Source organism: Eublepharis macularius, chromosome 2, assembly GCF_028583425.1.
Source record: "Eublepharis macularius isolate TG4126 chromosome 2, MPM_Emac_v1.0, whole genome shotgun sequence".
Lineage (NCBI taxonomy): Eukaryota > Metazoa > Chordata > Lepidosauria > Squamata > Eublepharidae > Eublepharis > Eublepharis macularius.
The window spans coordinates 128,933,587-128,946,700 of record NC_072791.1 but is presented as its reverse complement, the minus strand read 5'-3'; the positions used below and the strand labels follow the sequence as shown (position 1 = coordinate 128,946,700).

The window sequence follows — 13,114 nt, the reverse complement described above, 5'->3', positions numbered from 1 at the left end:
CCCCTCTGGCTGAATTTCCTTACTGGGAAGTGAATTACCCAATCTTTGGTTGGGCCCTGGAGAATTGGCAACCCACCAAGGTCTGGCCTGATCAGTTTCTCCTGGGCTCCCTCCCTTCTTGTAGCGTGCCAAGTGGGGGAGGTTATGTAGTCAGAGCACCACAAGGTTCTTTATATTCAAAAAAGTATAATTTAATAACTATATACAGAGCACTATATACAAAGCAGGTAAAGGCACAACACATAGGGGTAGACCCCCCTGTTCAGAACTCATAGGGCAGAAAATCAAACTGAAGAGAACCGCTGTCTGCGTTCCCTACCACACTGTTCCCTACTCTACCTTAAGGGGGGGGGTCTAAGGGAAGGTTCCCCCTTTATTTCCTTTCTGCTGCCTCCCAGGCCCTCCACATGTAGGGTCTAGGCAACCAGGTTTCACCCAGCAGCAGGAGCCTCTCCTTCTTCAACCAAGAAGGTGACTGACTTTTTGTTTCCTTTCTGCTGCCTCCCAGGCCCTCCACATTTAGGGCCTAGGTAACCGGGTTTCACCCAGCAGCAGGAGCCTCTCCTTCTTCAACCAAGAAGGCGACTCTTTTTCCTCGGGATCCGCTGAGTCTCTCCATTCAGGCTCCACCCCTTATTTTTCCCGCACTTTCTTGGCCTAGGGCAGCTGGGAGTTGTAGTCCAGGAAGAAGGACGTCCCACACCAAGACTCCTGCAGGCCTCTCCCTGGCCCTACAGCCCATCAAACCTCATGGGGAACATCCCCCCCCCTTTAAAGACAGATTAACAGCAACTGGCACTCATTTCAGCCTTGGTAACCATTTTGTTACACAGCCCAAAATCATATTTGCATTTTTAGTTGCCACATCACACTGTTGACTCATGTTTAGTGTATGGTCTACTAAGATCCCCTAGATACTTTTCGCACTTTGTATTTATCTCTGTTGAAATTCATTTTATTTGTTTTAGCCCAGTTTTCCAGCCTGTCAAGATTATCCTGTATCATGACTCTGTCTTCAACCATATTTGCTACCCCTCCCAATTTAGTATCATCTTAAAATATAATAAGCATTCCCTCTATTCCTTCATCCAAATCATTTATAAAAATGTTGAACAGAACAAATCCCAGGACCAAACCCTGAACACTTTTCTCCAAGAGGATGAGGAACCATTAACAAGCACTCTTGGGGTGCAATCTGTCAACCAATTACAGATCCACCTAACAGTAATAGGCTCCAAACCACATTTTACCAACTTGTCGACAAGGATATTATGTGGAACTTTATCAAAAGCCTTACTGAAATTGAGATAAACTATGTCTACAGCATTCCCGTGATCCAGCAAGGTAGTAACTTTCTAAAAAAGTGAGATAAAGTTAGTCTGGCATGACTCATTCTTGAGAAACCCATGCTGGCTCTTAGTGATCACAGCTATCCTTTCTAAATGCTCAAGAACTGATTGTTTGATGGTTTGTTCTAAAACTTTTCCAGGTATAGACATCGTTGATGGGTCGGTAGTTACCCGGATCCTCTTTTTCCCCCTTCTTGAAAATAGGGATAACATTTGCCTGCCTCCAATCTTCTGGCACCTCGCCTGATCTCCAAGAATTCTCAAAAATAATGGACAGAGGCTCAGAAAATACATCTGCGAGTTCTCTTACTACCTTTGGATGCGATTCATCTGGTCCTAAGGACTTAGTTTCATTTAAAGACACTATGGGCCAAACTACAAGTGACGCCTGACACTAGTTGGACACTTGTCAGCTTCCCTCAAGTTTTGATGGGAAATGTAGGCATCTTGGTCTTGCAGCTTGGCTCTCCGACTGCTGTCCAATGGACTTTTCAACTGTCACTTGTCCAACATTCCGCCAAGCTGCCTACATTTCCCACCAAAACTTGAGGGACGCTGACAAGTGTACAACTAGTGTCAGGCATCACTTGTAGTTTAGCCCTTGGTGTTTATGTGCAGCCCCTATGTTGATCCTAGCCTGTAACTCCCTTCCCCCTTCATGTGTTCTTTTTGCCATGTTGAGCACCATTTCCCTCACAGGAGAGGACTGAGGAAAAGTAGGAATTGAGCAGTTCTGCCCTCTCTTCATCACCTGTTACAATTTCACTTCCCTGTCCCTGCAATGGGTCTACCATGTCCTTGCTCTTTTTCTTACTTTGAACATAAGCAAAGAACACTTTTCCTGTTGTTTTTAGCATTTCTTGCTAGCCTAAGCTCATACTGAGCTTTAGCTTTTCTAATGCTCTCCCTACAACCATTGGTTATTTGTTTATATTCATCCTTGGTTATAAGGCCCTTCTTCCATTTCCTAAATTAGCCTTTTTTGTTTCTCAATTAATTAGAAATCTGTTTATGGAGCCACCTTGATTTCTTCAGGATCATCCCATTTTTCCTTCTCATAGGAATTGTTTGTGATTGTGCCTTCAATATTTCACCTTTAAGAAGCTCCCACCCCTCTTGAACTCCCTTCTCCTTAAGTATTTCTGACCATGGAATTCTACCCAGCATAATTTTCAGTTTGTTGAAATTTGCTTTCCTGAAGTCCAACCTATATGTCTGACTATGTACAGCTTTTCTCTTCCCCAAGAGTGTAAATTCCAAAATTACATAGTCACTGCTGTCCAGGGTGCCCACTACTTTCACCTCATCAACCAGCTCTTCCCTGTTAGTGAGAATCAGGTCCAAGATAGCAGAACCCCTTGTTTCTCTCTCCACTTTCTGAAGAATGAAGTCGTCAGAAAGACATGTCAGGAATTTTATTTGACCTTTCATTTTTAGCAGAGTTTAGCTTCCAGCAGATACTTGGATAATTGAAATCTCCCATGACTACTGTGTCCCATCACTTTGTGAATTGTGTAATTTGTTCTAGGAGTTTCTCATTCAAGTCCTCTGCCTGGCTTGGTGGTATATAGCAGACCTCCACCATAATATCTCTATTATTTCTTACTCCTTTTATTTTTACCCAGAGACTCAACTGAACTTCCATGCTCAGAGACATGTATTTCCTCACAAGTATATATCTCCTTTACATATAAAGCTACACCTCTCCTTTTGAACAAGTTGTATCCCTCAATCCTAGTAATACAATTGTATCATTCTATCAAGTTTTAGTAATGCCTATTATATCATAGGCACCTTCCTATATTAGGACTTTAAGTTCCTCCTGCTTGTTTCCCAGAGACATTAGGATACATGAGTTATGTGCCCTGAGGGTTTTGTTTCAGTGTTTACCTGTGATTTAATGTTTCCTAGCATGTGTTCCACTCCCTGCAAATCTTCAATATTCTCATCTCCAGTTATAGGCTTTGAATTTTTGCCTCTCCCCCCGCATAGGATTTAGTTTAAAGCCCTCCTTATTAGGTTTACGAGGCTCTTACCAAACACATTTTTCCTACCCTTGTGAGGGGCAAACCATCATTCAATAGAAGAGTTCATCATGGAAGTGTAAGCCATGGTCCAAAAAAACTAAACCTTTCCCGATGACACAATTTATGTAGCCAGTTATTTATTTGCAGTATTCTTCTTTCCCTTCCTAAACCACAACCTTTGACAGGAAGAACTGACAAAAACACAACCTGCACTCCCAGGTCCTTAGCCTTTTTATCCAGAGCCACATAGCCTCTTTTAATGTGTTCTGGACTGCGCCAGGCAATATCATTTGTTCCCACATAGACCAGCAAGAAGGGATAATAACATGTGATGAGTCTTCATACACTTTCTGTCACTTCCTGGATGAGTGCAGCTGGTAGACAGCATACCTCTTGAGACAACAAGTCTGATTGGCACACTTTACCCTTTACCCCTGAATAGAGAATCCTCAATTACCAGCACACACCTCCTTCTATATTGGGGAACAGAAGCTCAAGTCCTCTCATCCACAGAGGTCTGAGAAATTTCCTTCAAGTTTCAAGGAGACTGGGGGAGTAGCCCTTGATCTATTGGTCCAGAATTAATATCTATGGGGAGAACTTGGAACCTATTGCTTAGCATCAGAGGCTCAGAATGTCTCCTGGTTTTCATGCTCCAGTGGTTACTTCCTTCTATACGCCTGCCTCCTGTATTGGGTGCTACCTTTCCCTCCTCCTCCAAATCTTGAGATACCTTTCCATCCTCCTCCTGTTGCCCTCTGAAAAATACTTCAAGCATTCTGTCCATGAACTCTTCACCTTCCCTTATGAAATGGTGTGTGGACAAACATAATTCAAGTCTTTGTTATCTTCTCCTCCAGTAGGGCTACCAACTTACACTTGCTGCAAGTGTAATTGCTGTTACCCTCAGGTAAGAATACAAACATGCAGCAGACTCTGCATGTCACAGCCTCAGCTCTCTCACCAGCCATGCTGCTGCAATCCATTTCAATAGTACTTCAGTTTTTATTGTACTTCCCTGATAACTCCCCTGCCAAACTGCCTCTCAAGATTACTTGTAAAAGGTTTGCAGAAGCAAAAAAAAAAAAAAGGACTAACACCTATAGGATGTAAGAGACACTCAGCTTCTAACAGGGCCCCCAGGCAGACCCAACGGCTAAGAGCCACAGGGCAAGGCTCACACCTCTGGTGAGGAGGAGCCTAATTTAATTCAAGGCTCAACCAGCAGAGGGCGGGGCCAGCAGTCAGCCCCAGGCAAAATGGACTCTCTCCAATTAGCAGCTATCACCCTGTGCAATTAGCTACAGCCCAGTCAAAAGAGAGAAACAGAAACAACACTCCACACAGACCCCATTTTCCAGAAGGATAGCCCTTCTTCTGATCCAACTATGACAAACTAACAGCGACTTACCATTATGTGGATTTGGCTTCAGATACAAGAGCAACTTCACAGCACTGCTCAGATCTGTGGAGGTCTCCATCCCACGACTTGCACCCAGGTTCCCACTCTGGAATGGGGTGTCAAGGCTTTTTATGACCACCACTATACACACTACCTGCCATTGCCTTGCCATTGCCAATGTCCAGGAGGCTCAGGAAAACATCATCTTCAGATCTGAAACCATCTACTTTTTTGGGATGTACCTATGCCCACCCTCTCCACCTCTCTTAACTGGAGTTGTATTCCAGTGAGGACTCAGAGGAAGAATACCAGCTCTCTGAAAGATATGATGTTGGTTCTGAGAAAGGATCAGACCAGTTGCCTGAGATCAATATTGGAGCTTGTAGATCAAGTTCTTCATACAAGGATCTGAGAATGGTTTTGGACCAGGTGATCAGAACGGCTCAAGCCCTGGAACTAGATGTTTCCCATTCTGAACCTAGAAAGAAAGATACAATCTTAAGGAGACTTTACATTGATAATCCACCTGTGGTGTCATTTCCCATCTTAGAAGGTCTGGGAGACATAATTACTGAGGTTTGGGAAAAACCTGCAGCCTTGCCTCCTACCTTCTAAGACTGAACATCTCTACAACATCAAGCAGGGCACCTGACCCTCCCTGAATATTCATCCTCCACCATCTTCTCTGATGATTGAGGGAATTCAAGGACCGTATTGACCCAGATCCCACTTGGCACCCACAGATAGAAAGGGAATGAAGCTGAACTCATTGGGCAGGAAAAAGTATTCTGTATTGGCTCTCAGTGTCAAGATAGGCAATTGTCAGACCATCATGGGTGCCTATCAGCTTTACCTGTGGGAGATGTTGTATACAGAGGCCTGCCAGAGGATAAGAATGTGTTAGTTAATCTTTTTCAGTCAGAGGCTATTCATCTCTCCAAACAATTGAGTGTGGGGAGACATGCCATAGAGACTACAGCTAGGGGAATGGCTGGGGCTGTCCTGATTAGACACCACTCTTGTCTTAAATCCTTTGCACTCCCTTGGGACACAAGGAAAAATGCAGAAAAACTGCATCTTGAAGGGTTCTCCCTTTTCTCCATCAAAACAGATGAAGTCCTTTCACAGAAAAAGAAAGAAAAACAAACAGGCTGCAAGATCCCTTGGGGGTCACTACTTCAGACCAGCAAACCTTCAAATCTTGTTATTTTCAGCGTCGTCGTCAGTACCATCCTAGCAGGCCACAAAGGTACTAACAGCCTCAGAACCAAGCACATCAATACTTGTACAGTGCACTGCTCCCTCCACAGAGAGGGAGAGCACACCCAAGGCCAAAATTTTCTGACTCAATGCAACATCATAAGGATCAGCAAGTCCTGACCAAACAATTCTGACTGTACTTTGGTCCTGGGGGAGCCACCCCTTCTTATCTGGACCTCTTGTCACCATTTGTCTCTAAATGGATGAATACAACATCTAACACTTGGGTCTTATCCATAGTGAAAGATGGCTATAGGATCGAGTTTACTGAAATACCTTACTGTCAATTACCTAAGCTAGTTGTGAATAACACACTGCCTCAGTTGGCAGAGGAGATTGACACTCTTCTTCTAAAGGGGACAATTCAGAAGGTCCTTGAAAATGACTTACAATATGGGGTTTTCTCTAGGTTTTTCCTAGTACCTGGAAAAGATGGCACTTTAAGGCCTTTTTTAGACCTCCACAATCTTAACCGTTTTCTGAGAGCAAAAAAGTTTGGCATGGTGACCTTTGTGGATGTATTGACCCTACTCAAGCCAGATAACTTGGTTGTGGTTCTTGATCTTAAGGACGCTTACTTCTATATTGCCATACACAAGAAGTACAGAAAGTATCTCCGTTTTAAGTACAACATCTCATACCAATATACTGTTTTCTGTTTGGTATCTCTGTGAAACCCAGGGTGTTCACCAAGTGTATGGCACCCATTGTGGCATTCCTTAGATCATTAGGGTGCATGGTCTTCTCTTACATGGATGACTGGCTTGTTATGGCACCATCCAGAGACCAATTATTGACCCAGGTCAAACTGGTAACCAAAACTAGTTATAAATGTGGAAGACTCTAAATTGACACCTTCTCAGTTGTTGACATGTGTTGGGGGGTTGCTTAACACTACCAAAGGCTTTCTTTCCTTTGGAGAGGGTGTGCAGGATACAGAATCTGCCCAGGCTCTTTAGAAGGCAGTGTTTCCAATCTTTGTTATATATTCAAGGTTTACTGGGTCTCATGGCATCTCGTCGTGAGGCTAAATACGCGCGCACTTCAAAATTGGTTTGTAAGAAAGTATAAACACAAAAACATAAATTTTCAGTCCCACATTCAGTAGTAAAGTCTTTGGCATGGTAGGAGTCCAGCAGCAACCTTCTGAGGGGCATGCCATTTGGACCCATGACATACAACATCAGCTTGATACAGATGCCTCCTAAGGGGGTTGGGAGCATACTGTGGGGATATGTCCACACAGTATACTTGGTCAAAATATGAAAAAACCTTGCATGCCAATGTTCTGAAGGACTGAATGTTATGTTCTTGTATCTTTTTCAACTACACTTCAGGGCAGAGAAGTGTAGGTTCAGACAGATAATACTACTGCAGTATTTTACTTGAACAACCCTTTGTGCAGAGGCCACAGTCATCTGCAATTGGGTGATAGCAAATGGAGTCAACTTCCACAGTATCCATAGAGTTGGGTCAGACAACACCAGAGCCAATATTCTGAGCAGTATGATGGATTACAAACAAGCTGGAGTCGCCGGCCCACTGTAGTAGGAAGCACTCAACAAGATCCAAAGCTGCTTCACCCACGTTTCTGCAAGGCGTCCCTCTGCAAGACATTTGTAAAGCAGCTACATGGTCCTCCACAGACACTTCGTAAGACATTATGCTGTGGATACTAGCTCCAGACGTGAGATCAATGTCGGGAAAGCAATACTGCATTTTCTCTTTACCTGTGGGGGGGCGGGGGGGGGATGAAATTGAGTTAAGAACAACTTAACTGATACGCAGGATTACTGTATATACAAATACTATTAGTTCTTTCAGAACATGTTGATTTTTCTTGTTATGAGGTTGCTAATGAGGTTGTATTCATTTGAGAGATTCATCCTGTCTCCGTTGTGTGTAGCTTGGTAACCTCCCAATGTGAGACTGCACAGAGGAATGAAGATGAAAACAGGGTTGCACTTTCCTATAACCATTGTTCATTGAGTTCTTCTGTGCAGGATCACATTCCTTCTTTCCTGCTCTGCTGTGAACTCTCTGGTTTGAAGTATCCAGTATGAGGTCGCAGTGGCTCAGGAGAGCTAAGGGAAGAGCTCACTCTTCTCCCAAAAGCACGTGATTGTTTAGGCAGGAAACAGCTTGCTACAGGCTTGGGAGAGAAGCGGCTCCTAACAGAACTCTAAAGAAGGGAGCAAAACTTTTCTAATTTCTAATTTAATGAGCAACAGTTATAGGTAAGTGAAATCCTGTTTTTTCTAGTATGACTTTCTGGCAGAGGTTTCCACAGTCTTAGTGTGGGCAAAAATACACAATATGTTTGTTCAGTGGGTACTCTGAGTATGTAGTGGCATGTGGAGTATTCCAAGCATGTGCTGTTCCAAAAGTTACTAAAATAACTCCAGGGAGGGCATTTCTGTGTCTGAAAATGATTTCGAAGGAAGGCAGGACTTGCCTGCCCCCCACCAGCTGCAGATCAAGCCAAAAATCACTCCCACTGATCATTAAAATGACATTCCCACAGTTGATGTTTGAATGTAGGGAACAAGTTCAGTTTGGGAAACTCAAGTGAACAAACATATTGTGTATTTTGGCCATATCTAACATCCTTTAATTAGAGATACTGTAGTAGACAGAATGTAGATGCAAAATATATAGGATCGCCAACTCTGGATTGGGAAATTCTGGGATATTTGGGGGTGAAACCTGGAGAGGACAGGAGTTGGGGAAGGGAAGTTTGCGTGCAAGCTGGGAATTACATATAGGCCCATCGTACCATCTAAATAGTTTCTAATATGCTTTACAAATATAAGTGGTGCACTTATGTGTACTTTCACATAATCTGAAAGTCTTATTCATTCTAGCCACCATAGAACACAAATCATTAAAGTCTGCATGCAAGTTGGGAATTACATATAAGCCTGTCAATACCATCTGAGCAGTGTCTAGAGAGTGTTGTGTAGTGGTTAGAGAGTCCAATCAGGATCCAATCAGGATCCATACTCTATGCAGAAGCTTGCTGGATGACCTTGGGCCATTCACATACTCTCAGCCTGACTACTGAATAGGGTTGTTGTGAGGATAAAATAAAGGAGAGTAGAATGATATATGCCACTTTGGTTCCCCATTTGCGAGAAAGGTGAGGTATAAATTTAGTAAGTAAATTAGTAAATAAGTAAGTAAATAAATAATGATATTGTGAAATGTTTTTTAAACTATGTTGCAAAAACATTCCTTGTTGGAAAAGTGTAGGTCATGATGAATCAGAGTTGGGCCTTACAATCTTAAGCAAATGTGTCTTTTATGAAACACATGGCCCACCGCACTGGGATTTCAGCCTGAAAGTTGTTGTCTGGGAATTTGGAACAAGTCAGAAAGATATCTGACTGCTCTTTGGGCCTGGGCTGGCATGTGCTGTTCTTTTCAGTCTGCCAAATAAGAAACTGGCCTTCAAGTTCAAGAAACATTTTTCTTCCTTCTTTTTCTGCATCTACCAGTGGTTTTTCCATTCTACATTAAATACTTAAATAGCACAGGGCAAGAGTGATAATGTGGGTAAGAAAATTAGTTGTGAATCTGGCAGCTGGTTTAAACCTCATCATAGACACAAACAGGCCACCTTATGTAAGCCACTGTATCTGCAATATGGGGATACCTTATATGGGCTTATATGGGCTTACCTTATATGTCTGTTGTAAACATTGCTGCTGTGATGTGTGACATTCTTTGCATACTTAAAAGAATATATTTTCCCTGTGATGTATATTTGCTTGTACACAGTGGCAATTTGGGAACGTCAAATATATTTCAGAGTGTTTATTCTAGAGTGGCAATTATTTACTTGTTAGATCCAAACTGTTTTTGTCAGAAAGCATTGTATTTACTCTTTCTTCAAGCATATTTTCCCATGAAACGATTCATCAGAGACAATAGCTGTTTGTTATGAAGATTTCAAGGCAAGGAAGATTTATAAGACCTTCCTTAACAGATTAGCGGGTCTGTTCAAATTATGATGACTACTTATTCTAGAACGTTTACTCAAAATCTGTGGGATGCCTAGATCAACTTCCCATTCTAATATAGAATTAGTGCCTGGTTCATGTTCATTTTAGTACTCTTTACAAATATAATGACTCATATACTACCACTCCTCTCAGTGATCATGAAGACTTCCTTTAGGCTGAGGAAACGCCATCCAGTAGAAGTGGATCATTAATCTGGAGGAAGCCTCACATCATCACTAAGTGGAATGGTAGACTTTATTATATACCATATTATGCCATAACATTGGTTGTAAAATTTGGAAACAACTTGTTTGTACTCTGAAATCCAGAATCCATGCAAAATCAGAATTCAATTTTTTAAAAAATGGGTGCAATATAGAGAACATTTTATATACCTGAAATAAAAGCTGTAGCTCTAGCCTAAAATTGTTCCTTGGAGGTAAGCCTAGCTTAGTTCCTTTGTGACATTTATTTACCAATATGTGCTTAGGATAACTGTAGTATAAGTCTATTCCATTGTTTGGAAGGGCTAGTTTATAATCAGATTAGATGTCTATGAAACTAGAACATAGGGATTCCAGCCAGGTTTTCTCCGTTGAAATGCCACTAGACCAGAGGTCATTTCGTAGAAAAAAAGCTGGAGGAACTCATTAGCATAACTCATATAACTCGTTAGCATATGCCATGCCCCTTGCCATCACCAGAAGTGTGTCATTAGCATGACTGATTTGCATATGCCACACACCCTGGCATCACCTATCCTGGCTGTTTTGGACCCAATCCTGGCCTTTCAGGGCTGAAATTGGGCCCAAAATGGCAAAAGGGGGCTGAAAATGGCCGAAAAGGGGCCCAAAATGGTCAGAATTGGGCCGCTGCTGAATGGGATAGTGATCCACCACCCATCAGAGGCCCAATCCAGGCCATTTTGGCCCCAATCCAAGCTGAAACGGGCCCAAAACGGCTGAGTCAGGTGGGCGGGGCCACCTGACATGTGACATCTTTGGGGAACTGCCAGAACTGCGTTCCAGAGCCCAGAGACCATACTGTCTCTCCTTCTGTGTACCCCCTGAAGAAAAGCACATTATTTGGAACTGGATTAAAAATGCATGCATAGGAGAATTGTATTTTGCTGTGTGTTCAGCTGAGAACAAATGGGTTTTAGAAGTATTCTGTTTTCTAGGCTGTATGCGCATCCATTCCATCCTAGCTATGCCTCATACATTGCTGCATCATCAGAAAGAACCTATGTTAGCCAGGCTTAAGGCCAGACTAGGCAATACAGGAATCTCTATAGGGTTGCCAATCTCCAGTTGAGAGCTGGAGTTCTCAAAGAATTACAACTGATCTCCATACAGATGAGGAGGTGGCAGATTCAAAGGGTGGACTCTATAGCATCAAATCCCCATTGAGCTCTCCCCCCCCCCCCAGACTCTGCCTTCCCCAAGCTCTGTCCCCAAATCTGCAGAAATTTCCCAACCCAGCATTGGCAACCCTAGTCTCTGGGGATTAACCACTTCAGGGCCCAATTCTGTTCAGGACCACCATGGTACCAAGGCTCCTGCCTTCCAGCGTCATCTAGTTCTGCCCTTAGTTACACTACTGAAGCTCAACATTATCCATTATAGGTTCACTTGCTGTAATTTTCACTATGGATAACCAGATTAAATCTTCAACAATTCTCACTAAATTCAGTAGGTTTCTTCATATTAAGTTTGTCTGTTTACTGAATCACACAATTTCAGTTTTAAGTAGGGTTGCCAGGTCCCCCAACCACCACCACCCTTGCGGGCAAGAGGTTGGAGGCCCAGCACCTACCTTTGGTGTTCCTCATTGTGCAAGCCATGTGCCGCCGTGGGAGAGCTCTTGTGCTCTGTTGGGGGGCCGAATTGGGCCCAGCAGCGGCTCAATTTGGCCCAAATCCGGCTCGAATCTGGCCCAATCCAGCTGCTGCAGAACATGGGAGTGCTCCCACATTCCACAGTGGCCCGATTTGGGTCTAATTCAGGCGGCTGTGGTACATGGAAGCACACCACACTGCACGGGAACGCATCCCAGAAGGGACGTCCCCCTCCCACTGGCCAAGTAAGTGGGGAGTGGAGGGTGGGAGCGGGGGATCCCCCATCCCCAGCAAGGGACTGGCAACCCTAGCTTTAAGGTGCTATGTAAACGTATCTTCTGACTGTCAGGAGGAACACTGGCATCTTTATGTGTCTTCATCTTCAGTTCTTTTGTAGCTTAGCTTGCTTAGAAGTCTGCTTTTATTTATGATTTGCATGCACATCTTTGATTATCAGTATTATTTTCAGGGCTTCCAGAAGTATGTGGAAAACTTTGATCCCTACACAATGGTAAGAAGGGTCTGAAATATAGACCATTTGTTATTTTTTTCATTTGCTATGTTTCTCTGAAGTTGCTTTTGACATTGGGGACATTTTCAGTTTTCTGACCTAAGGGAAGAACTGGTCTCTAGGCCTGCAATTTGGAGCGTTCTGTCAAGACTGGCTTTGGAAGGATTCATATGTCATTTAAAGTGTCATTCTTCAAATTATACATTTTACGCATTTGCATTTGAAAAATAATCATGATTTATTGCTGTTTTACTTCTTCTAGTTTTCACCTGATCAGATTATGGGGAAAGATGTGCGCCTTCTGCATATTAAGAAGGTAATGTATGTGATAAAAGCAAAATACCTGTTAAGGTTCTAGGAGGCCATTTCTTTGTTTAGATATAGCACTAGTGTTCAGCTTGTAAAATAATAGATGCTTGGGATCAAATTCACATTGGGTTGGATCCAAAGAACCCCAAACAACCTTTTCCACCTTATCATGTCTCCTGTACTCTGCTTTACTACTAGGCTTACTAACCTCCAGGTGATTGCTGGAGACCTCCTGGAATTATAACTGATCTCCAGACTATAAAGATCAGTTCCCCTGAAAAAAAAATGGCTGCTTTGGAGGATCAGCTGTATGGCATCATACCCCACTGAAGTCTCTCCTCTCCCAAACCCCTGCTCTCTCCAGCCCCCCCTCTCCCATCTCCAGGATTTTTCCAGGCTTGAGCTGGCAACCCTA

General features: G+C 43.1%; 1 protein-coding gene across 3 annotated transcripts in view; it reads left to right on the top strand.

Moving 5' to 3' along the window:
* USH1C (USH1 protein network component harmonin) overlaps positions 1 to 13,114 on the top strand; it is a 123,557-nt gene that overhangs the window by 99,211 nt on the left and 11,232 nt on the right. For all 3 annotated transcript variants that reach the window (XM_054971502.1, XM_054971501.1, XM_054971500.1), the window contains 2 exons: positions 12,349 to 12,390; positions 12,653 to 12,706. In XM_054971502.1, coding sequence (XP_054827477.1) covers positions 12,349 to 12,390; positions 12,653 to 12,706 — 96 coding nt within the window. The remainder of the gene's footprint in view (positions 1 to 12,348; positions 12,391 to 12,652; positions 12,707 to 13,114) is intronic.